We start from the raw sequence: 26,093 nt of genomic DNA on the forward strand, positions 1-26,093 counted from the left end.
GCTCAAATTTAGGGCTTTGGCAGACAGCAGTTTGCGAAGAATGACCTCGTGGCCGATTCCAAGCACGTAAAGGTCCCTCAACACTTCCCCCAAAAATCCAACAAATACACACGGTCCCGCAAGGCGTCTTAGGCGACATAGCTCGCCATGACCTGGCCCTCAGAACACTGGTGCGTATAAAAGCGATACCTGGCCATCAAGGTGCTTTCCTTCGGCTTGAGGTGTTCCCAAACCGGCGGCACAGCTCTTCATATGTCTTCTGCGTTAGTTTCATCAGTCCTAGCATATTTTTGATGAGGCCATATATCGTGGACCTACAAACGGTGAGGAGAATCGCACTACGCTTGACCGCGGTTTACATAGGGCCATATCTAACTCCCTCTTGAATATATCCAATGAACTGGCATCAACAACTCTCTGCGGCAGGGAATTCCACAAGTTAACAACTCTCTGAGCGAAGAAGTTTCTCCTCATCTTGGTCCTAAATGGCCTACCCCTTATCCTAAGACTGTGCCCTCTGGTTCTGGACTTCCCCAACATCGGGAACAATCTACCCGCATCTAACCTGTCCCATCCCGTCAGAATTTTGTATGTTTCTATGAGATCCCCTCTCATCCTTCCAAACTCCAATGTATAAAGGCCCAGTTGATCCAGTCTCTCCTCATATGTCAGTCCGGCCATCCTGGGAATCAGTCTGGTGAACCTTCGCTGCACTCCCTCAATAGCAAGAACGTCCTTCCTCAGATTAGGAGACCAAAATTGTACACAATATTCCAAGTGAAGCCTTACCAAGACCCTGTACAACTGCAGTAAGACCTCCCTGATCCTATACTCAAATCCCCTAGCTATGAAGGCCAACATACCAGTTGCCTTCTTTACCGCCTGCTGCACCTGTATGCCAACTTTCAATGACTGATGAACCATGACACCCAGGTCTCGTTGCACCTCCCCTTTTCTTAATCTGCCACCAGTCAGATAATATTCTGTCTTCGCGTTTTTGCCCCCAAAGTGGATAACCTCACATTTATCCACATTATACTGCATCTGCCATGCATTTGCCCACTCACCTAACCTGTCTAAGTCACTTAGCACCCTGCAGCCTCTTAGCATCCCCCTCACAGCTCACACCGCCACCCAATTTAGTGTCATCTGCAAACTTGGAGATATTACACTCAATTCCTTCATCCAAATCATTGATGTATATTGTAAAGAGCTGGAGTTCCAGCACTGAGCCTTGTGGCATTCCACTAGTCACTGCCTGCCATTCTGAAAAGGACCCATTTATCCCGACTCTCTGCTTCCTGTCTGCCAACCAATTCTCTATCCATGTCAGTATATTACCCCCAATACCATGTGCTTTGATTTTGCACACCTATCTCTTGTGTGGGACCTTGTCAAAAGCCTTTTGAAAGTCCAAATACACCACATCCACTGGTTCTCCCTTGTCCACTCTACTAGTTACATCCTCAAAAAATTCCAGAAGATTTGTCAAGCATGATTTCCCCTTCATAAATCCATGCTGACTTGGACCGATCCTGTCACTGCTTTCCAAATGCACTGCTATTTCATCCTTAAAAATTGATTCCAACATTTTCCCCACCACTGATGTCAGGTTAACCGGTCTATAATTACCCGCTTTCTCTCGCCTTCCCTTTTTAAAAAGAGGTGTTACATTAGCTACCCTCCAGTCCATAGGAACTGATCTTGAGTTGATAGACTGTTGGAAAATGATCACCAATGCATCCACTATTTCTAGGGCCATTTCCTTAAGTACTCTGGGATGCAGACTATCAGGCCCTGGGGATTTATCGGCCTTCAATCCCATCAATTTCCCTAACACAATTTCCCGCCTAATAAGGATATCCTTCAGTTCCTCCTTCTCACTAAACCCTCGGTCCCCTAGTACTTTCGGAAGGTTATTTGTGTCTTCCTTCGTGAAGACAGAACCAAAGTATTTGTTCAATTGGTCTGCCATTTCTTTGTTCCCCATTATAAGTTCACCGGAATCCGACTGCAAGGGACCTACGTTTGTCTTCACTAATCTTTTTCTCTTCAAATATCTATAGAAGCTTTTGCAGTCAGTTTTTGTTCAGTTTCTTCCTTTTCCAGCTCATTGGCCATGAAGTACTGGTCAAGATGCTCAACGAAAGCTTCCCAATCATCACCCTCAACAAATCTCTCAAAGGATACCAACAGCAGCCATAACTGCGTGAAAGTTCGTGATCTGTTACTCGTCGCCAATTGCTACGTTTAGAATAACTCCACAAAACTGTACATCTTAAGCTCAAACTGTTGTGACCTTGATCTCTTTATTGTAACTCCAGAGTAAGGAGGCAGCATGGTAGTCTGCCTTTTATACCTGCTTGCCCAGGGTGTGCAGGTGACCCTTGGGCCTCCCACAGGTGCGTCCCGTGGTGGCAAGTCTTACACATTGGTAATGTTTACATACATAACACTGCCCATACAAAGAATCAATTGAATATACAGGTAGTTACAAATTCAGTTCTTCTGAGATTCAGTGCTCCCTTAAACACTAAACAGATAACATATGTTCATGGGAATTGACTCACACTGATCTATATCAACTTGTACAATAGCATAACTTGGGGATGTAACAATAGGATGCAATCTGGATTGGATACCTGTCCCTTTTGCACATGTTTCTTCATCCTCTCCGAAGAGAAAGCAAGTTAAATTAGGTGAGGCAAAGCTTGGTTTGAATCATTAGCTGCTTTATGCAACAGTAAGACAAATGTGCAGGGCAACAGTTATGATCAAATTTGCTTGGTTTAGTCAACTGAACCTGGCTTTGCATAATGATATAAAAATAATGAATGTGCAATGCTATTCCACTTTGCTAGGCCATCTTACTAACTTAAACAGAATAATTTCTGTGTCCTGCCCTACAATTAGAGCAAAATTACTCTTCCTCCAGTCCCCTGTATTTCACAGCCTTTTTGCAGTGCTTTGTTGCCGGACTGACTTATCAGCCCAAGCCTGGATGTTGTCCAGGTCTTGCTGAATGCAGGTATAACTGCATCATTATCTGTGGAATTGCGAATGGAACTGAACATTGTGCAATCATCAGCTAACAGTCTGACTCCTGCCCTTATGATAAAGGGAAGGCCATTGATGAAGCAGGTGAAGATAGTTGAGCTGAGGATGCTGCCATGAGGAACTCCTGCAGCGATGTCCTGGGGCTGAGTTGATTGCTTCCAACAACCACAACCATGTTCCTTTGTGCTAGATATGACTCCAGCCTGTGGAGAGTTTTCTGTAGGTTCACTTCAAGTCATTTGGTAAAGTTTCGGATATCCTTTACAGCATGAAAGATACACCTTTAAAGTTGCACTTAATCATAACGATACCTTGAGATATTCTCCACATGGAATATGTGGCATTCTAGGAACTGCAGTCGTAGACTTTTTGTATTTGGGACAGGGATTATAAGCTTTTAATCAAATTTAGTCTTTCCAGTTTCCAGTTGAGTTCTCTGATGCGTGTGGAGATTTGCATCGTGTGACTTTCTTCCTGACCCAGCCCTGAATTGTCCAGCTGCTCATTCAGCCCTCCCAATGTGACTCTACTCCACTCTGACTGCAGCAGGAATATTTCAGAGAAGAACAAAATAGCTGACAATTAGAGTCAAAAAAATAGTATTAATTGCATAGTTCAACAATCTTATAATAGTAATCAATGCCAATGATTTACAGTTTCTGCAACATTATATACATTCTGTCACATTATATAGTTCTGTCACCGCCGCTCAGAACTGCCCTCCAATCATCAAGATCCACGGTGCGGCCCTGGACAACGTGGACCATTTCCCATATCTCGGAAGCCTCTTATCAACATTGATGCGGAGATTCAACATCGCCTCCAGTGCACCAGTGCAGCCTTCGGCCATCTGAGGAAGAAAGTGTTTGAAGACCAGGCCCTCAAATTTACCACCAAGCTCATGGTTTACATGGCTGTAGTAATACCTGCCCTCCTGTATGGATCTGAGGCATGGACGATGTATAGAAGGCACCTCAAGTCGCTGGAGATATATCAACAACGATGCCTCCGCAAGATCCCGCAAATCCCCTAGGAGGACAGGCACACCAACATCAGTGTCCTCGACCAGGCTAACATCCCCAGTATTGAAGCACTGACCACACTTGATCAGCTTCGCTGAGCAGGCTACATAGTTCGCATGCCAGATCCGAGACTCCCTAAGCAAATGCTTTATGCGGAACTCCTTCAGGGTAAACGAGCCAAAGGAGGACAGCGGAAATGTTATAAGGACACCCTCAAAGCCTCCCTGGTAAAGTGCAACATCACCACTGACACCTGGGAGACCCTGGCTGAAGACCGCCCGAGGTGCAGAAAGTACATCTGCGAGGGCATCGAGCTCTTCCAAGTCCCAATGCAAAGAGCATGAAGAGGGCAAGCACAGGCAGTGGAAGGAGCGCGTGACAAACCAGCCCCACCGACCCCTTCCCTCGATGAATGTCTGTCCCACCTGTAACAGGGTCTGTGGCTCTCATATCGGACTGTTCAGCCATCAAAGAACTCACTTTTGGAGTGGAAGAAAGTTTTCCTCGATTCCGAGGGACTGCCTATGATGATCAGATACATAATCATTGAACTTGAGCCCATAAATATCGGCAACTCTCCCTCAATACTCAGTAGAAAATGGAATTTGACTTGTTCAATCAGTGGACCTGAGAATACCTGTACATTGGCCCATCATGGCACTTACTGTTATTTATGTACAAATCCTACAGCAACTTCGACGAGGGCAGATGCGCAATTAAACACAGAAATACAAAATTTACTGTCCGAAATGCCATTAGCTTTGTAAAAACAGCATTTCGCTGTTTACCTCACTATTGACATGCATTTAAGGTGTGCAGTTGCTTTATTAGATATGAACTAAACGCACCACAGAAAGTTAAGTCTTGTCCATTTCAGTTTAAGTACCCTTTCAATGGGTTCAATTTTCCCCAGTGATTTGTGCCGCTTTTTTGGCCTAAATTAAAAAATCCAAGTTTCCCCAATCTTCCCCAATCCAGTTAGTTACGATTTTTTTCGATTTTTTTTTTGTGTCATAGGGGGTGTAACCTGATGTCTGCCCCAGTTTTCACAATTATGGAAGTTTGGCCAATTTAAATTTATCCTAGGATGGCATATGTGATCACTCCCGAAAAATCTTCTGGGCACTTAAGGAAAACCAGCGCACATTAAAAAATTGGCGCAGAAAGACGCCATTGTTTTTATGCAAAGTTTTGGAGGGAGTTAAGAACACATAAATATCCATAATCAAGCTTACATTTTTAAAATTTAAATCGCAGGAAATGGAAGTTTAATGGAATTATTTAAGTTGTCATTTTTTTTTAAACTGACATGCCACCACCAAGCGTTTGCACAGCCTCAAAATATGGGGGAGCCAATTTAAAACCGAGTTGAGAAGGAACTTCTTCTCCCAGAGGGTTGTGAATCTCTGGAATTTTCTGCCCAAGGAAGCAGTTGAGGCTAGCTCATTGAATGTATTCAAATCACAGATAGATAGACTTTTAGCCAATAAGGGAATTAAGGGTTACGGGGAGCGGGCGGGTAAGTGGAGCTGAATCCACAGCCAGATCAGCCATGATCTTGTTGAATGGCGGAGCAGGCTCGAGGGGCTAGATGGCCTACTCCTGTTCCTAATTCTTATGTTCTTATTTATGTCTCCAAACCGGGCTCGAGGGTCGGAGCGTCGCCCGGCAGAATCGGTCCCTCACCCAGAAAGAGGCGCTCGGGGCTCAGCTTGAAAAGAGGTTCGAGGGGATGGTTGGGAGCTGTGGAAGGCAAACGGAAGGCATGAGAAGCCTACACTACGCAGCAAATGAAGCCCATGGGGGGACGGGGGGTAGGGTTTTCTGATCATTGCGCCTGCTCAGACCTGGGTATGGTCCATACTCGGGCTTTGACCTTGGGGAGAGAGAACAAAGAACCTGGCCTGCCTGCCGTTTTGAGCTCCTTGCAAAGGTACAATTTAATCATGGGGGCAATACAGACAATGCCATACCTTGTGCAAGCCTTCTGCATGATGGTGCTGCAGAGGAGACAACTGATTTGATGTCATTGCGTGAGGAACCTCAGAGCACATGGGCAGGAGGCCTTACCCATGTCGGGTATACTGAGACAGACGTTCGTACCCGCACCTGAGTGATGCAGACTGTGTCAGAAGGCAAGAAGTTGTAACTGAGATCTGTGAGTTAGTAAAAGCAGACCTGCAACCTAGAAGCATTAGGAGGATTGCTTTGTCAGTTGAAGTGAAGGTTACAGCTGCACTTTCATTCTATGCATCTGGATCGTTCCAGGCTACAACTGGGGATGTGTGCTCCATTTCTCAACATGCAACATATATCTGCATTCGGCAGGTGACTGCTGCACTCTATGCCCGGAGGAATGACTACATAAAGTTCCCTATGACCACCCAGGCAATGCGTGAGAGGGCTGTGGGCTTCTCCAGGATTACTGGCATCCCAAAGGTACAGGGCTGCATTGATTGTACCCACATCACCTTGCGAGCACCTTTGGAGGATTCCAAGATGTACAGGAATAGAAAAGTCTTCCACTCCGTTAATGTGCAGCTCGTGTGTGACGATATGCATCACATCATATCAGTTAATGTGAGATACCCTGGGAGCAACCATGATGCGTTCATCCTATGCGAGAGCATTATATCTGCCATGTTTTAACAGCAGCCAGAAGAGCAGAGCTGGCTATTGGGAGACAAAGGGTATGGCCTCGCCACCTGGCTTATGAAGCCCCTACATGTAACCCGGATGGAAGCTGACCAGGAATACAACACGTCGTAAATTGCAATGCGCAGCATAATAGAGAGGACCACTGGCATCTTGAAACAGTGTTTCTGATGTCTGGACCATTCTGGAGGCTACCTGTTATACTCCCCTGAGATTGTCTGTTAGTTCACTGTTGTGTGCTGCATGCTGCATAACTTAGCCATCATGAGGCAGCAGCAGATGGTAGTGGAGGTGAGAGTGGCTGATGATGATGAAGAAGGTGCAGATGATGAGGAGGAGGATGAGGATGAGGAAGCTATGCAACTATCTGAACCCAGAGCATGATGGCGGAGGAGAGCAGGCAGGCCATCGTGCCCCTTTAATGATTGCTCGAGCGTTGCTCCAGCAGCTCATCCGTGAATGCTTTGGTGCCTGAAGGCTCAGTGACAAATATTCCACATGGACATGTTTACTGTTTGGACCTGTTCCGTAATGTTGTGTTGTGTTAATGGAGCAAATAATGGAAATGTTTACTTCAAAAAGTTGTGTTAATAATGGAACACATAATATAAATGATTCAGTTATAATGTAAAATATATTTTATTGAAACATTTTACAAACATTTGTTTGTACTTTACTTTAATCAAAATATTCTTGTATCAAACTTTAATATTTTCAGTTAAGATCACTTACAAACTTCTAAACTTGTAAATTTACATAACTTACAAAAAACGTTTAAGAACAGTTACAACAGTAACAACAACAGCAGCAAAAAAAGGCTGTACCCATCTCTCCTCCACCTTATTCTAAGACCACCCGCCGCGCTTGTTCTTGGTGACTCCACCACCCCTGCCCGCAGGCAGTGGCGCAGTTTTTCTGGGGTTGCTACCAAGATTATTCTTTCGAACATCTCGGGTAATGCACACTTCTTGATGGGACGGGGGCAGGCGGTAATGTGGAAGGCCCGGCTTGGACCTCTTCAGAAGCTGGTGCGGGGATTGGAGTGGGAGTGGCAGTTGATTCTGTCAATGGGCACGGCATCTGGGCGCGTTCCCTTATTGCAGCAGCTAACTCCGACATTCCCTCCCTCATGTGCACTGACAGTGTGTCAATTACCCTCCCTCATGTTCACTGACAGTGTTTGAACTACCTGAAGTATTCCCTCCCTCATGTTCCCTGACAGCGCATCAGCTACCTGTGACATTCCCTCCCTCATGTTCCCAGACAGTGTTCCCATTTCTCGTTAGGATGTTGTTACTTCTCCCAACCACCCCGATACCTAATCACCCACCCCACTGATGGTGTCCAGAAGTGATTGGGTAAGGTCAATGCTCTCTGCACTCATTGCCATCATCTGAACCACATCTGTTAGATCCTGCACCTTCACCCTGGGTGTGGCTCGCTGCATCCCACTAGGACCCGCAGGCTGGGATGGTGGGGCCCTGGGTGTGCCTCGCTGCACCCCACTGGGACCCACAGCCTTGGACGGTGGGAAACCATGGAATGTCCCACCAACACTCAAACCACTACTCAGGGAAAGGGCTAGCACCTCAATGGGCGGCACCTGCATCTCCTCCAGAGTGAGTACACCAGTGGGGGATTCATCCATCCCCTCCCCCTCACCCCCATGCTCCTGGTCTGGAAAGTGGGATTGGAAGATGTTCTCTGCCTCAGGCTCGGCTGTGTCTGAATCTTCTTCTGCATTATCAAGGTTGGCCTCAGGTTCTGCAAAAATAAGACAAATGGTTAGCAGCAGAGGAGGGGGCAGGGTGGGTGGCATGAGTAGGCTCACACAGCGCAGGCAGCAGGCTGATTTGAAGGACCACGATGAATTATAGCACATTGCATCAACCGAAGCATAGCTGACATAGGGGACATCCCCATGAACCGAAGCATGGCTAGCCCGCGCAGTACTTAACATTTAGCAAAGCCAGACTGTTGAATTTGCAAGACTTACCTTCTCCCTTGAGTGTGGGCCCAGTTTATGCAGTGGTGGTTGCTTTTCTCCAGACAGGACCCATCAAAGCAGCAACCCCCTCTTCCAAGGGTATCAGTGGCTGCAGATTTGCCGGGCCTCCTCCTGTTCGAGTTCTTTCTTGTTTGTTGTGTGCCACCTTCCTCTGCAAAGATGAAAATACAACTTTTTAGAGTGGATGTCTTTCTGCTGGGTGGGACATATACAGATGGTCACATTTACAATTGCAATTGCATTGAATAAATGAAAATATTACTTACACTAACTACTTGACCAAGTTCCTGACACTTCTTTTTGCACTGGCCTCCAGACCTCGGGGTGGTCACCATTGCGCAGTAATCTTTTGCAAGTTGGTTCCAGCGTTTCTTCATTTCTATTGGTGTAACTTTTATGTGACCTCTGCTAGTGTCCGGCTCGTGCCATCTGCCCTCAATCACAGTAACTGGTGCCTCCACTTCATCCTGTAAGAAATTCTTGGTCCTTGCACTGCGCTGCATTTTATATTGCAGCTCTGATTTTTCCAATTAAAGTACTCACACGCTCTTTAAAAATGGTCGAAAGCAGACCGGGAGCTGTACTGGGCATGCGCGCCCATAGGAATCACGTCAAAAACGTCCTTTTTTTTCCACACATGCGCAGAAGGGTACGGCATTGTTTTTTTGCCGCAGACATTAGGCTCCACCCGCCCAAAGCTAATGGACAGGCTGCACGGCACCAATTTCAAAAATTAGAACAGGGAAACTTGCAAGTTATTTTTTTGGAGTACTTGGGGCCAAGAAAAATGGGCATAACTCTGGTAATACGCCAAAAAACGGCATTGGGGAAAATTGAGCCCGATGTCATGATAATTATTGCCAGTCAACCTCTCTGGCACTGAAAATTAACTATTACAGGTGTGGAGTATTGTTATTTCAGATTTTAATTGTTATTGGAGTTTTTAAAAATGCCAAATTTTTAATATACTTTTTCATTTCCTTTCTGTCTTTTTTTTCTCTCCCTCTTAATCCAGTCTTTCTTTCCTTCTATTTCTCTTTCTGTAACCTGATTTTATATTGAATTCACCCACTCTAATTTACACTTCCTTCTCAATCTGTTAATTTCACAATCCTTCAATCTGATTGGTTAAGGAGAACCACAGTTGCTTGCCCTATTCACACAGGTCCCAGTTACCCGGTTTCCCGCGCTGTGATGTTATCAGCTCGCACTTTCAGCAACTTGCCACACAAATATTTTAAAAACCTAAATCTGGAAGGACACGGGCAGACACCGCTGGATGCCCTTCTGCAGCAAATTACGGCCCAATGTATGTTACAAACCATGAAAGAGCATTTCTGGACTCACCATGAGCAATGCCTTGCGATACCCTTTATACACAGCTTAAAATGCTTTGTACAATATACAATGAAAACACAAAATGCACTTAAAACACCACATTTTTTTTAATAAAACATTTTAGCTTTAAAGTTAGTATGTGTACAATTAAAATTTAAACTCAAGAAATACAGTGTAATTATGTCTTGAAGAAAGACATACCTGTGAAAGCATTATAATGTGTTTCACAAGTTATCTCCAGGGTAATAGCGAGTTTGTTTACTAGTAATCATTGGTTTGAAGACTGTGGAATGACTATAGTAGTTTCCTGAATAATAGTGGAGAAATACAAATCAGTTAAGTTTGTCACAGACACTCAGAGCTGTCAAGGTTAATGAAATGTTTGGAATGAGGTTTATAATTAGCTGAAATGGCAGGGATTGCAAACCTATTTAAAGACATGAAAGCTCAGAGGCTATGAAAGAAATATAAAGGAAAATGGCATAGTATGCAAGTAAGAAAACTGATCTTTATCCTTATCAAATAGATGTTAGTGGAGGGTGGCACAAAATGTAAAAGCAGAAGACAATTTTTTTTAAAGAATGAAGGATTAAGCAAAGGTTTAAATAAAAATTTAAAACATGACATACATGAATTAATGGCGCTGAAATCCCGGCCTTCCCAGGTCCATACGGAGTGTGTATGGACCCGGGAAGGCATCGCAAAAGCAGGTTTTCAGCACGCGATGCGTATGCGCCGAAAACCGGCTTTTCCGATCTGTCAAGCTCTGGGTGTCCTGGCCAATACTTATCACATCACCAAAAGAAAATACAGCTTATCTGGTCATTATCACGTCGCTTTTTGTGGGAGCTTGCTGTGCGCAAGGTGGCTGCCGCGTTTCTTATATTACAGCAGGAGGGGGTAACAAATACTTCAATGGCTGCAAAGCGCTTTGGGACGTGTGTTGGACGTGAAGGGCGCAACACAAATGCAAGTCTTTACTTCACTCTTGGCTGATTGCGTCACATTGGTCAGCGGCCCGACGTCGTGCGTGCCTTGCGTGCCTGCCTGCGTCGTGGTGCGTAAGCCGGTCTGCACGCGCTGGCGGCGGCGAGTGTTCGAGGAGCGGCGGTTGGAGGGTGAAGGCAGAGAATGGAGGTGAGCGGCGCACAGAGGCACACGGTGGGGTGATGGTGGAGGAAGGGGCTTCGTAATGTCAGCAAACCGCACGGTGGCGTTGGAATTGCTCTTTACCTCTCGCTCCAAACAACACAGCTCCTGCTCGGTGTCATCCATCAGTCTTTTAAATGCCCCATCACTGAAGGGTCTGTCTTTTAGGCCGCCTCTGGGAACGGTGCAGTTATCATCGCTATTCATTACATTGGTATTAAAGGGAACCTGTTGCGCCCTATTTGTTCTTCAAAGGGATAAGCCGCATCTGCTGTAAATCTTGGACCGTTCTTGGTTGCACCGCCTGCAGCAAACGGATAAACTGTCTAATCCAATCTCCAGGGAATTGTCTGGCGTTCCATCTTTCTGACAGTAGGGTTCCGGCATTTGCTTACCTATACCACCTTGCATTTAACGTTTTTTTTGGAAAGGCATCCCATGCGACGTGACTGATTGTAACAGGCAGAGCTGAATGATGCACCCACACGTTTATTTGGTAACAGCACAGCTTTAACCATAGTCGTGAAAAAATGAAAAAAATATTCAGTTTTGCAAAGAAGAAGAAAAGGTTTTCTCCCAATACCTCAGACACTGGGAGTGTGGCCTCTGTAGGTTACGAGCTGAAAGAGAAACATTTGGGAAAACTGCATAAAGCTGCTTCTGCTGGGGATTTACCCAAACTTCGACAGCTCGTTAAGAAAAATGATGTCAACCAACTGGATAAAGAAAATAGGTAAGGCACCTGGCATTAACCAGTCTGATTTTGTTCTCAATGTAATCTTTCAATTGTTGAAATGAAACATTGGATCGAGAGCAGGGTAAATAAGCTCTGGCTTATGGGCCACATGCTGCCCCCGGTTCCTGACAGTTTGGTTCTACAGGTATTTGCACTTCTGCATACTTGTTGGTTTGTCCTTTCTGACTATTATGATCCTGAAGGTTTAGAAAAGTCTGTTAATCCTATTTCCTCTTTGGTAGATATTACTCTTATTTCTGGTAGTAGCAAAAGTGACCCAGGAAACTACAATCCAATTAGTTAGATTGTCATTGTGGAACCTTTATTAAAGATAAGATCATAGCATCTGGATTGAAATAAAATCATTAAAAGATTGCGGTACTGAGAGAGTGCTGCACAGTGGGAGGTCTTTCGATTAGACGTTAATCCGAGGTCCCATCTGCTCTCTCAGGTGGATGTAAAAAAATCTCATGGCACTATTTGAAGAGCAGGGGAGCTATCCCTAGTGTCCTGGCCAATATTTTTCTCTCAATCAACTCCAGATTATCTGGTCGTTATCACATTGCTGTTTGTGGGAGCTTGCTGTGTGCTAATTGGCTGCCACGTTTCATACATTACAACAGTGACTGTCCTTCAAAAATACTTCATTGGCTGTAAAGCGCTTTGGGATGTCCTGAGGTCGTGAAAGCCGCTATATAAATGCAAGTCTTTTCTTTTGTCATAAAGATGAGGTTTTGTTAATCTAATTTAGTTTTATTTGAGGGTGTAAGAAAGGATCTTGATAACAACAACATTAAAAACAGAAAATGTTGGAAATTAGCGGGTCAGGCAGCATCTTTGGAGAGAGAAACAAAGTTAATGGCCTAGAAATCCCGGTCGAGGTCTTCCCAGGGGCGATCGACTGAAAAAGTTAAAAAAGATGCGCACTTACCTGTTCCTGGTGCGCCCACGAGAGATCCCGGTCCTGAGGCCTCCAAGGTGGAGCTGGAGTCACATGGCTCAATCCAGCCAATCAAGGCACAGTATTTTCTCATTCATAATAAGGAGTTCCCATTATGATTGAGAAACAGCCCCCAAACACCCAAAACAAAAATTAAAAATATACCACATATTGAAGATTAATTTAAATTAAAATTATTTATGTTTTTTTAAAGTTTTTTAAATTATGGTTTAAAATTTACTGTAGTGGGCAGGGATTTTAACAATAAAATGTGTTTTTAAAATTTAATTTTATTATGTTTTTGTATGTTTTAAAACTCTTACGCCTATAAAAGTAGGCTATGTGCCTGCTTTTATCAGGCGCAAGAGTTTTCAGGAGATCTGGGCAATATGGGTAAATACTGCAATCTTGCCCATGTGAATATCCTGGCTGTGGGGATGCAGAGGATCTGTTAAGCTGGAGTTTGACAGATCGGAAAAGCCGGTTTTCAGCGCATGCGCATTGTGTGCTGAAAACCGGCTTTTGCGATGCCTTCCTGGGTCCGTACACACTCCGTACGTACCTGGGGAGGCCGGGATTTCTAGGCCAATGTTTCAGGCCGGTAACCTTTCATCAGAACTGGAAAAAATTAGAGATGTAACAGGTAGTACAGAGGCAGGGAAAGAAGGAGGGGGTGGGGAGGAAAGAACAAAAGTTCAGGTTTGTGACCGGGTGGAAGGCAGGAGAGATTAAATGACAAAAGGGATGATGGTGCAAGGCAAACAGGGATGATAATGGGACAAGTAAAGAAACAAAAGCTGGGTCTAGAGAAGGTGTAAATGGGAATAACATAATCAATACCAACAGCAGCTGTCTCAAAAAATGGGGGGCAGTGGTTATGATCTGAAATTGTGGAACTCATTGTTAAACTCATTGTTGAGTTGGGAAAGCTGTAAATTGCCTAATCGCAATAGGTCACTTTTCCTTGAGCTCGGGTTGAGCTTCATTGTAACAGTCTAGGAGGCCAAGTTCAGAGTGGGAATGGGGCAGAGAATTAAAATAAAATGACAGGCGAATGGAAGCTCCATGTTGCACTTGCGGACTTAACGGAGGTGTTCCCCAAAGTGATCACCCAATCTGCGTTTGGTCTCCCCAATGTCGAGGAGACCGCATCGTGAGCAGCGAATACAGTATACTAAATTGAAAGAAGTACAAGTAAATCGCTGTTTCACCTGGATGGTGGGAAGGCAGGAGGTAAAAGGGCAAGTATTGCATCTCCCGTGCTTGCATGGGAAAATGTCTTCTGAAGGGGAGGGGGTGTGGGGGCAGCTTGAAGAGTGGACTAGGGTGTTGCGGAGGGAACAGTCCTTCCGGAATGCAGGGAGGTAAAGGGAAGATGTGTTTGGTGGTGGCATCGTGCTGGAGGTGGTGGAAATGGCTGAGGTTGATCCATTGAATGTGGAGGTTGGAAGGTGGGGGCAAAGGGAACCCTATCATGGTTCTGGGAAGGAGTGAAAGGAGTGAGAGCAGAATTGCGGGAAATGGGATGGCTAAAGTCGAGGGCTCTCTAAACCATGGTGGAGGGGAATTCTCGGTTGAAGAAAAATGAAGACTTGTCGGAAACACTAATATGGAAGGTGGCTGTGTCCGTCCCATTTGCATCACTTCTGCTCTCATTCCTTTCCCTCCTTCCCAGAATTTCCATCATAGTGCCATCCGGTGGCATCAAAGGCATTATTACAGGTACATGCAACAAGTGTTGGCATTTAAACATTTGTATTCCCATTAAAAATGTTTACTTAATATTGTGCAATGTAAAATCATGACTGATGAAGGAAGTATATATGAACAAGAAACGATTTTTATTATGAGATACATACAATCCCTTATAATTTAAGATTGACTTTGGAAATAGAAATTGATTAAGACGCCCCCCCCCCCCCACTGCTCGCTTCCCCCTGGACTTCCATTTTCTCAATTTTGCCATGAAGAGTCTGTATGGGGCCTGGCTTTGGTGGACTGCCCAATTCTCGGCGGTCTCGCGGTGGTTGTTCGATCTTCACCGCCTGGTACCGCTGGGGCAGAGTGCTGGCAACATTGGTCTGGGCGGTCCTGAGTGGTGCGTCAGTGGAGTGCGACAGACAGTCTGCTTCGGCGGTGCAGGGTAAGTTGTCTGGGACTCGGGACTCTTCGGGTCCCGAGTTCTGCATACACGCGCTCTTCCATCGACCTCCGCCCCCCCTCCCCCAAGAAGAGCAGTCTAGAGGCCAGAGACTGACGACGTCGGATCGCAGTTAAGTGTCTCCAGATAAGTTTAGATTTTTAATTGTTTTGTGTAGTGTTTTTGATTTATTTATAATACTTAGGCTGTTGTATGAATAACATTTATTATTGTTGTTTATTTATTTATTTTCACAGTTTTCTGGGGGGGTGGGTTTAGATCTCTGGGGGGAGGGGGGTTGACTAGATCTCTCTGGGGGGGGGGGTCTAGATTGCCGGTGGGGGTGGGGGTGGGGGTGGGGTAGGAACATTGTAGTTTACATATCGCCAACAAATCATTGGCATAAAACCACCTTTTTTCAGACGGTGTGCAGCTCCGGTGGTATGTCGGCGGTATGCTACCAATGTTGGACTTTTGGGCGGTGTGTAGGATGCTCCATGTGGACGGACGGTTATGCGGCGGTATGTCACCTACCAAAGTCGCACTGGGTAGTATGTTGGTGGTATGCAGCTATTTTTCCACGAAACTTCCAATTCTCGGCGGTATGAGGGTGTTCTGCGGGCGGTATGTCCACCAAAGTTGGGCCCTATGTAATTACGTGCATTACGACAAGACTGAAGAAGTTTTGCTACTTAAAATGAGCCTTCTAGTCGTACTAAATGTTGATCCAACTTTCCTTATTTTCCTCTCTCTCGTTTTCCTCTTTAGTACTGGATCAGTCCTTCCAGTGCTTGCATATTACTCTTGTTGAACTTATCCTACAGTAAACGGTGTCAACAATGATAATTGTCCACAAGCATACTGTGTATCAAGTTTGCAGTAATATGTATGTTCATAGTTATAAACAGTCAAAGTCACTGATACTATATTTGTGACTGAAATTTACAGTTACTATGAATAGTGCCTTACAATTGTAATGAAAACACAATAATGCATAATTAAAAAATTACTGTGTGCTGACTTTACAATGTGCATGAAACAAATTGCATTCAGTATTAAGATTTTCTGCTGTATAATTTGGACCAAACCCATAGTGAATAGTTTATCTTGCTTAATAACGGGTGATTCTATACCTTGGCCACATGATTTGTTATCCCAATCACTGCGCTTCCAATTTATTATTAACTGAAACTTCACTTTATTTATTGAGGTTAGCAGGGTTGGCGAACTATGCATTTCAACTTAACATATCATGACAGATCTCTAGATTTCACTTCCTCTGAATGAGTTACATGAACAGAAGAAGCTACACCATTGAAATTCTGTATCAATTTTGTTGAAGTACAACTATACTGCTTATTATGTTTAGGCCAGGAATAATGAGACCTGGCTTGATCAACTCTTCTGATCTGTTCCAATCATAGGGCTCAATTTTCCACAATGATTTGCGCCATTTTTCTGGAGCAGGCCGCTTTTTAGGGCCTATGTTTAAAAAAAATCGCATTTGCACCAGCGTAACTCAGTTAGTTACGATTGTTTTAGATAAGTTTTTTTCAGTCAAAGGGGGCGTAACCTGCCACCCGCGCCAATTCTAGCCATTTGGGGAAGTTTGGTGGCTGAGAGTTACTCCAGTTCTTCTTCGGCCAGCAGATGTGGCCTCTGTAGAAAAACCTTCTGGAGAGTTAAGGAAATCGGTGCAGGTAAGTGGAGCAGATGTCCGGACAGCAGCAGCAGGAGGAGAGGTAAGAGAGAGGGGGGAAGCCTTTTGGGTATAGTTAGGTGTGGGGACCGGGAGGGAGGAGGCCATTCGGCCTGGGATAGGTGCGGGGGACCAGGACCGTGAGGCCATTCGGCTAGGAGCAGGGGAGCGGACCGGTAGGCCGCTCAGTCTGAGATAGATGCGGGGGAGCAGTCCGGGAGGCCGTTTGGCCTGGGGTAGGTGCGGGGGAGTGGACCGGGAAGCCATTTGGCCTGGGGTAGGTGCGGGGGAGTGGACCGGGAGGCCACTCAGTCAGGGCTAGGGGCGGGAAGCAGACCGGCAGGATATTCAGCCTGGGATAGGAGCGGGGATCGGCACCGGCATCGCTGGAGGAGGCGGGGGCAAACTTTAATAATTTAATGGAGGTAAGTTGCTGCAATGTATTTTAATATGTTTGTGCAGGTTGCGAGCTGGCTGTATGTTTCACTTTCCAGCCTCAACCTGCATTGTGTTCCTAGTTACCGTGGCAACCTGATTTTTTGGCGCAGATCAAGGCTCCGCCCCCAAAACTAAAGGATCGGTTAGGCTAAGCCAAAATAAAGAAATCAAACGGTAAAATTTATAACAATTTTTTTGACGTCTTTGGGCCCCCAAAAAACGGGTGTAACTCTTCAAGTATGCCCAAAAAAAACTTTGGGGCAAATTGAGCCCATAATCTTGAAAAGAACTGATAACCTGTCAACATCTCTGTGATATTTGAGGCTAAACTTTGGTATGGATTCGACAGCTCTCATAAGTCCATTGATCTGCATGGCTTTGGGCTATACAGGAATAAAGTGTCTGGAACTAGGGGACATAGTCTCAGGATAAGGGGTTGGCCATTTAAGACTAATATGAGGAGGAATTTCTTCACTCAGACGATTGTGAATCTGTGGAATTCTCTACCCTGAAGGACTGTGGGGGATACTGAATCGTTAAGTATATTGAAGGCCGAGATGGATAGGATTTTGTTCTCTTGGGGAATCAAGGAATATGGAGATTGGGCGGGGAAAGTGGAGTTGAGGTCGAAGATCAGCCATGATCTTGAATGTTGGAGCTGGTTCGAGGGGCTTTATGGCCTACTCCAGCTCCTAATTCTTAATGTTATTCTGCCTAACTTCAGAAATGAGATGTGTAAAATACCTAGGGCCCGAAATTGATGAACTCACCGCCCACTGTCGCCGACACTCCTCTGGAAGATTTGTCCAGTGCCACTTTCGAGGTGGGCTGGAGCGGGCGGGAGGGGAGAGCCGCCGGGAAGCGCCCACTGACGTCAGCAGACGGCCAAGTGGTGCAACTGAGCTCCCCCGAGCTCCCATATTCATGTGGGCGGGAGTTGGCGCCAGAATGGGGGTGGACCGTTGGCTGGAGGCTGGTCTGTCCCTGATGGTAAGTATGATGATCCTGAAAAAAAGGTTAGTAAACATTTTTTTTCCACAGTGACTTACCTCAATGGGGTTCCTTGAAGGTCTTCCGATATGTTTTTTTTCCCTCCATCCTCCGCGGCACTTGGGCGGCAAGAACCTTTGCCAGCGAGATTGGGAGCTCCCTCTGGCTGCTGCCCAGATTGGTGGTGTAAGTCCCTCATTTGCTGCCCACTGACCTTCGAGGGACCTTGTTGATGAATATTCCATCCAAAGAACCGTCAGTACCTCGGCAGCCACCGGCGGTCCTTCGGACGGCACTTGGGCAGGGGCTTTCACCAATTTTGGGCCCCTAGTTGCCAATAATGAGATTTTTGTCTATTAATTTCTACTCATTTGTCACTTGCTCACTCTAGTGGTGTTCAAATGTGATTACCACATAAGGATGCTGTCTGTTGAGATTAAAGAGCACTTACTACAAGTCTTGTAGACTTTCTCCGTCTTTCGGATGAGACATTAAACTGAGGCCTTATCTGCCTTCTCAGGTGGATGTAATAGATCCCATGGCACTATTTCGAAGAAGGGCAGGGGAGCCATGGCCAATATTTATCCCACAACCAAAATCAGTTTTTTTTTTTAAATCCAGATTATCTGCTCATTATCGCATTGCTGTTTATGGGAGCTTGCTGTCTACAATTGGCCGACGAGTCTCCTACATTACAACAGTGACTACACCTCAAAAGTACTTCATTGGCTGTAAATCGCATTGGGACATCCTGAGGTCATGAAAGGCGTGATATAAATGCTTTTTAACGGCAACTTAATTAGATCCTTGTTTATCTTGACAGAATTACCAATTTTTAGGAAATTAGAAAATTTGACATTTAAAAAAAAATGTATCTGCTGCTTATTGCAGTCTCTACATAATATTTACCCACCTTTCCTCATTTTGCCATTATGGCTGACTCACTCTGTCTATGCCTTTTATGGCACTCTGCTCCCCACTTCACTTTATCCTCTCCATTCTAGAAGTAATTTGAAAAAATATCAGGCTCAGTCACTTTTCTTTGGCCCTGTCAGCCACAATTTTCTCCAGCCAGACTGGGGAGGTGAGAGGGACAGAGAGAGAGAGAGAGGTTAGGGTGAGAAGAAATGGATTGGAGCACAGGGATGAGGGTCAGATGGAGGAAAGAGGTCAGGGCATAGTCAAAAAGAGAAAAGGGGGTGCGAGAGATGTGTTGGAAGCAGAAAGAGGGGGATGAATTGAGGTAAAACATCAGGGGAGAGACAGGTGAGTGAAGAAAATCAGGGTGAGAGAAATAAGATGAGATAAATGGAGAGGAAAAGAGAGAGACCATTGGCCTTGATTTTTACTGCTAGGCAGAAAAGCAGTAAAGGGCGTTCCCATCTGGGAGTGGCAGCAAGCAGGCCCGGTTGAATTTAAAGGCTGGGCCTCATTTACATGTTGCTTGTTGATGTCCTGACCAAAACGGCCAGGAAGGGAGCAAGAAACAGCTGTTTCTTCTTTAAAATCGTGCCGGTCAGAGGCAGCCACTGGGGACCAGAGGGAGCTGACCCCAGCACTAAGGTAAGTGGGGGTGGAGGAGATCCTGGAGCAGATCAGGTCCAAGGATTCTTTGTAGAGGCTGAAGGAACACTTCTGCTCTTCCTGGCAGATTGGCCCCTCATTTTCGGGCACATCTGGTGTTGCTCCTCGCATGCTCTTCTATACTCCTTATTGAACCAAAGTTGGTCGCCTAGCTTAATGGTAATAGTAGAGTGAGGGATAGGCCAGTCCATGAGCTTACAGATTGTGGTGGAATACAATTCTGCTGCTGCTGTTAGCCAACAGCGCCTCCTGCACGCCCAATTTTGAGATCCTGGATCTGTTCTTAATCTATTCCATTTAGCACGATAGTAGTGCCTCACAACACGATGGAGGGTGGACTTTCATCTCCACAAGGACTATGCAGTGGTCACTTCTACTAATACTTTCATGGAACAGGCAGATTGGGGAGGACGAGGACGAGATCAAGTAGGATTTTCCCTCGTGTTGGTTCTCTCACCACCTGTCCTAAACCCAGTCTGGCATCTATGTCCTTCAGGGCTCGGTTAGTGGTGGTACTACCAAGCCACTCTTGGTGATTAATATTGAAGTCCATCACCCAGAGTACATTTTGTACCCTTGCTACCCTCAGTGCTTCTTCCAAGTGTTCAAAATGGAGGGGTACTGATTCATCAGCTGAGGGAGGGTGGTAGGTAGTAATCAGCAGGAGGTTTCCTTGCCCATGCTTGACCTCAAGCCATGCAACTTCATGGGGTCCGGAGTCAATGTTGAGGACTCCCAGGGCCACTCCCTCCTAACTGTATAGCACTGTGCTGCTACCTCTGGTGGGATAGGGCTTACCAAGGGATGGTGATGGAGGAGTCTGGGATGTTGGCTGTTAGGTACGATTCTGTATGACACTGTCAAGCTGTTGCTTGATTAGTCTGTGGGACAACTCCCAACTTTGGGACAACTTCTCAGACGTTAGTGATCAATGTTGGAATCAATTATTAAAAATGAAATTGCAGCACATTTGGAAAACAGTGATGGGATCGGTCAAAGTCAGCATGGATTTATGAAAGGGAAATCATGCTTGACAAATCTTCTAGAATATTTTGAGGATGTAACTGGTAGAGTGGACAAGGGAGAACCAGTGGATCTGGTGTATTTGGACTTTCAAAAGGCATTTGACATGGTCCCACACAAGAGATTAAAGCACATGGTATTGGGGGTAATGTACTGACGTGGATAGAGAATTGGTTGGCAGACAGGAAGCAGCGAGTCGGGATAAACGGGTCCTTTTCAGAATGGCAGGCAGTGACTAGTGGGGTGCCGCAGGGCTCAGTGCTGGGACCCGAGCTATTTACAATTTACATTAATGATTTGGATGAGGAAATTGAGTGTAATATCTCCAAGTTTGCAGATGACACTAAGCTGGGTAGCGGTGTGAGCTGTGAGGAGGATGCTAAAATGCTGCAGGGTGACTTGGACAGGCTAGGTGAATGGGCAAACGCGTGGCAGATGCAGTATAATGTGGATAAATGTGAGGTTATCCACTTTGGTGGCAAAAACACGAAGGCAGAATATTATCTGAATGGTGGCAGATTAGGAAAAGGGGAGGTGCAACGAGACCTGGGTGTCATGGTACATCAGTCATTGAAAGTTGGCATGCAGGTACAGCGGGCGGTGAAGAAGGCAAATTCTATGTTGGGCTTCATAGCTAGGGGATTTGAGTATAGGAGCAGGGAGGTCTTACTGCAGTTGTACAGGGCCTTGGTGAGGCCTCACCTGGAATATTGTGTTCAGTTTTGGTCTCCTAATCTGAGGAAGGATGTTCTTGCTACTGAGGGAGTGCAGCGAAGGTTCACCAGACTGATTCCTGGGATGACAGGACTGACATATGAGGAGAGACTGGATCGACTGGGCCTGTATTCACTGGAGTTTAGAAGGATGAGAGGGGATCTCATAGAAACATATAAAATTCTGATGGGACTGGACAGGTTAGATGCAGGCAGAATGTTCCCAATGTTGGGGAAGTCCAGGACCAGGAGACATAGTCTAAGGATAAGGGGTAAGCCATTTAGGACTGAGATGAGGAGAAACTTCTTCACTCAGAGTTGCTAACCTGTGGAATTCCCTACCGCAGAGAGTTGTTGATGCCAGTTCATTGGATATATTCAAGAGGGAGTTAGTTATGGCCCTTACGGCTAAAGGGATCAAGGGGTATGGAGAGAAAGCAGGAAAGGGGTACTGAGGTGAATGATCAGCCATGATCTTATTAAATGGTGGTGCAGGCTCGAAGGGCCGAATGGCCTACTCCTGCACCTATTTTCTATGTTTCTAAGAAGGACTTTGCGGGATTGACTGGGCTGGGTGTGCCTTTATCATATCCGAATCTGATGCCTAGTTCAAAGCCGAGTGGTCTGTCCAATTTTATTGGTATTATACTACTTTGCAGTAGTTTGATACCACTGAGTGGCTTGCTAGGCCATTTCAGAGGGCAGTTAAGAGTCAACCACATTGCTATGGGTCTGGAGTCGCATTTCGGCCAATCTAGGTAAGGATGGCAGGTTTATTTCCTGAAGGACGTTAGTGAACCAGATGGGATTTTTATGACAGTCTGATAGCTTCATGGTCACCATTCATAGAAACATAGAAACATAGAAAATAGGTGCAGGAGTAGGCCATTCGGCCCTTCTAGCCTGCACCGCCATTCAATGAGTTCATGGCTGAACATTCAACTTCAGTACCCCATTCCTGCTTTCTCACCATATCCCTTGATTCCCCCTAGTAGTAAGGACCTCATCTAACTCCTTTTTGAATATATTTAGTGAATTGGCCTCAACAACTTTCTGTGGTAGAGAATTCCACAGGTTCACCACTCTCTGGGTGAAGAAGTTCCTCCGCATCTCGGTCCTAAATGGCTTACCCCTTATCCTTAGACTGTGACCTCTGGTTCTGGACTTCCCCAACATTGGGAACATTCTTCCTGCATCTAACCTGTCTAACCCCGTCAGAATTTTAAATGTTTCTATGAGGTCCCCTCTCATTCTTCTGAACTCCAGTGAATACAAGCCCAGTTGATCCAGTCTTTCTTGATAGGTCAGTCCCGCCATCCCGGGAATCAGTCTGGTGAACCTTCGCTGCACTCCCTCAATAGCAAGAATGTCCTTCCTCAGGTTAGGAGACCAAAACTGTACACAATACTCCAGGTGTGGCCTCACCAATGCCCTGTACAACTGTAGCAACACCTCCCTGCCCCTGTACTCAAATCCCCTCGTTATGAAGGCCAACATGCCATTTGCTTTCTTAACCGCCTGCTGCACCTGCATGCCAACCTTCAATGACTGATGTACCATGACACCCAGGTCTCTTTGCACCTCCCCTTTTCCTAATCTGTCACCATTCAGATAATAGTCTGTCTCTCTGTTTTTACCACCAAAGTGGATAACCTCACATTTATCCACATTATACTTCATCTGCCATGCATTTGCCCACTCACCTAACCTATCCAAGTCACTCTGCAGCCTCACAGCATCCTCCTCGCAGCTCACACTGCCACCCAACTTAGTGTCATCCGCAAATTTGGAGATACTACATTTAATCCCCTCATCTAAATCATTAATGTACAGTGTAAACAGCTGGGGCCCCAGCACAGAACCTTGCGGTACCCCACTAGTCACTGCCTGCCATTCTGAAAAGTACCCATTTACTCCTACTCTTTGCTTCCTGTCTGACAACCAGTTCTCAATCCATGTCAGCACACTACCCCCAATCCCATGTGCTCTAACTTTGCACATCAATCTCTTGTGTGGGACCTTGTCGAACGCCTTCTGAAAGTCCAAATATACCACATCAACTGGCTCTCCCTTGTCCACTCTACTGGAAACATCCTCAAAAAATTCCAGAAGATTTGTCAAGCATGATTTCCCTTTCACAAATCCATGCTGACTTGGACCTTTCATGTCACCTCTTTCCAAATGCACTGCTATAACATCCTTAATAATTGATTCCATCATTTTACCCACTACCGATGTCAGGCTGACCGGTCTATAATTCCCTGTTTTCTCTCCCTCCTTTTTTAAAAAGTGGGGTTACATTGGCTACCCTCCACTCTATAGGAACTGATCCAGAGTCAATGGAATGTTGGAAAATGACTGTCAATGCATCCACTATTTCCAAGGCCACCTCCTTAAGTACTCTGGGATGCAGTCCATCAGGCCCTGGGGATTTATCGGCCTTCAATCCCATCAATTTCCCCAACACAATTTCCAGGCTAATAAGGATTTCCCTCAGTTCCTCCTCCTTACTAGACCCCCGACCCCTTTTATAACCGGAAGGTTGTTTGTGTCCTGATATTAGCTGCTACTTCCATATTTATTTTTAATTTTTTTTTAAACTGAATTCAAATTCACAAACTACCATAGTGGGATTTAAACTCGTGTCTTTGGATTATTGGTCCAGGCCCAGGTAAATGTACACTTGACTATGATTTACAGAAAATAATCTTTGACCAAGCTTCCACATATAATAGTTACTATAACCAGGTTCTTGCCAACAAATGGGATTCAGGGTTATTTGAAATGTGGCAAAGAACTATTGTGGATAGGTGGGCTGGATAGACCAAAGGTCTGCTCCTTCCTGAAACTGTTAATGCATTATTAAGATCTGTTGGCATCAATATTTTCCAGATATAAAGTCTTAATATTTTCCTGTACTGTTTAAGTGTTTTATTTAAGTGAATTGATCAAAAGCAAAAGGGAGTGGTGTTAATTATGAAGTGAGACTTCAAAAATTAAGGTTTCTTCATAATAGATGAGGAGGTTAAAGTTGTGACCAGATGGAGGTCTTCATAAAAGGTTATGGTAAGATAGTGGTGGATTGTTTCCAATGGTTGCCAAGATTGTAACAAGTGGACAGAATTTTAAGATGATTAGAAAGAGAATTTAAGTGGCGAGAGGAAAACATTTTTAATGCAGAAGGTGGAATTTTCTGCCATAAACAGTAGAAGCCGAGTACATAAATTCATTCTTTTGAAACAGAATTAAGTAGTTATTGGGTATTCATGAGTATGGGGAGGAAGCAGGACAGTATGATTTAGATTAGATGATTCATGTGACAAAATATATCAGTAAAGACTTGATGGGCCAAATGGCCTGTTCCTCTATTGTAACATCCTATGATTCTGCAATCTAAGAAAATACTAAGTTGGTCAATGTTACTTTAAAAAATGAATTATTTTAAAAAGCGGAAGTATTTTAGAATGTTTTACTTGGATTGCATCAGTGTCATAGCAGTCCTGTGATGTACAAATTAGCATATTTACATAATTCACTTTCCTTCTAGAGCACCATTGCATCTTGCATGTGCAGCTGGACATGCAGACGCAGTTGCATTCCTTGTGTCAAACAAATCAAAACTGAACATCTGTGACAATGATAACCGCTCCCCTTTGATGAAGGTAAGAAATAAATAAGTGGTTGCTGTACCAGTCTGTTGCGGAGTATTAAAAATATAACACTCGCCACAGGGTCCGTATAGAGAAAAAAATTGTTTATTAAAACCTGATCGATCAAGAGAGATCTGGTCGCATCAGTACCATGACTGGATGCTATCCTCACCGGTCTCGTGGAACAGCCTGTGCTGTTATATTTTATTCAAACTACAGTCAAAATAATGAAACTACACGGGGAAGTGTTCCATTGGTTATTTGTCACCAGTTCCCGCCCATCTACTACTAATACATTGGTTAATACAGTTACAGTAATTTCATTGGTACATTCAGTTACAGCCACTTTGGCTGGGAGGCCCCCTATGGGTTACGTGTTACATTTCTGTGAACTTTGTTCCCAGGCTTTAACTCTTAGACTGGTGTCCTTGACAAGTACATCTGGCGATTCTCATTTCAAAGAGGTTTTGTTTTCTGCTATCTTGTGTGACTCGAAAATGGCTGCCTCAGCTTATTATTTCTGTGAGCTGTCTACATTTGTCTTGTATGTGCTCTCAGGAGTGTTATCTCCTCAGTGAATTCTCTGACCTTAGTCCTAGCCCCTTGTGAGACCCTTTGTTCTTGTTTCAGCCTAATTACTGGAATGTGGGACTCAGTTATTCCTCCATGAACACATTAAGCCTTTCTCTCAGCCTTTCTTGCTTTAAATTTGAACTTTACTCAATTACTTTTCACCTGATTAATTCTTTTCGCTACTACACATAGCGTGTATCTATTGTATATTAAAAGTGAAGAGGCGGTCACAACGTTCCATTTCAAAACTTTTGTGTTATGCTCTGTCAACATTTGTCTACGGTGTTAGTTACACCTGTAGGTGGCGCTGTAATAGTGCTTTCAGCCTTGGCTGTCAGACTGTAGCTGCTAAAATACTAGCTGATTGTAATGGTTGAG

The 26,093-nt window shown here is 44.9% G+C and overlaps 1 protein-coding gene across 10 annotated transcripts in view; it reads left to right on the top strand.

Moving 5' to 3' along the window:
- Window positions 1-11,187: 11,187 nt before the first annotated feature.
- Window positions 11,188-26,093, top strand: part of ankrd26 (ankyrin repeat domain containing 26) — a 185,982-nt gene continuing 171,076 nt past the window's right edge. For 9 of the 10 annotated variants that reach the window (XM_070900319.1, XM_070900325.1, XM_070900327.1 and 6 more), the window contains exons 1-2: window positions 11,188-11,962; window positions 25,040-25,154. In XM_070900319.1, the coding sequence (XP_070756420.1) occupies window positions 11,760-11,962; window positions 25,040-25,154 (318 nt within the window). In that variant the 5' untranslated portion in view covers window positions 11,188-11,759. The remainder of the gene's footprint in view (window positions 11,963-25,039; window positions 25,155-26,093) is intronic. The other variant, XM_070900326.1, reaches the window with a different exon arrangement.

The sequence above is a fragment of the Pristiophorus japonicus genome, chromosome 15 (genome assembly GCF_044704955.1).
Source record: "Pristiophorus japonicus isolate sPriJap1 chromosome 15, sPriJap1.hap1, whole genome shotgun sequence".
Classification (NCBI taxonomy): Eukaryota; Metazoa; Chordata; class Chondrichthyes; family Pristiophoridae; genus Pristiophorus; species Pristiophorus japonicus.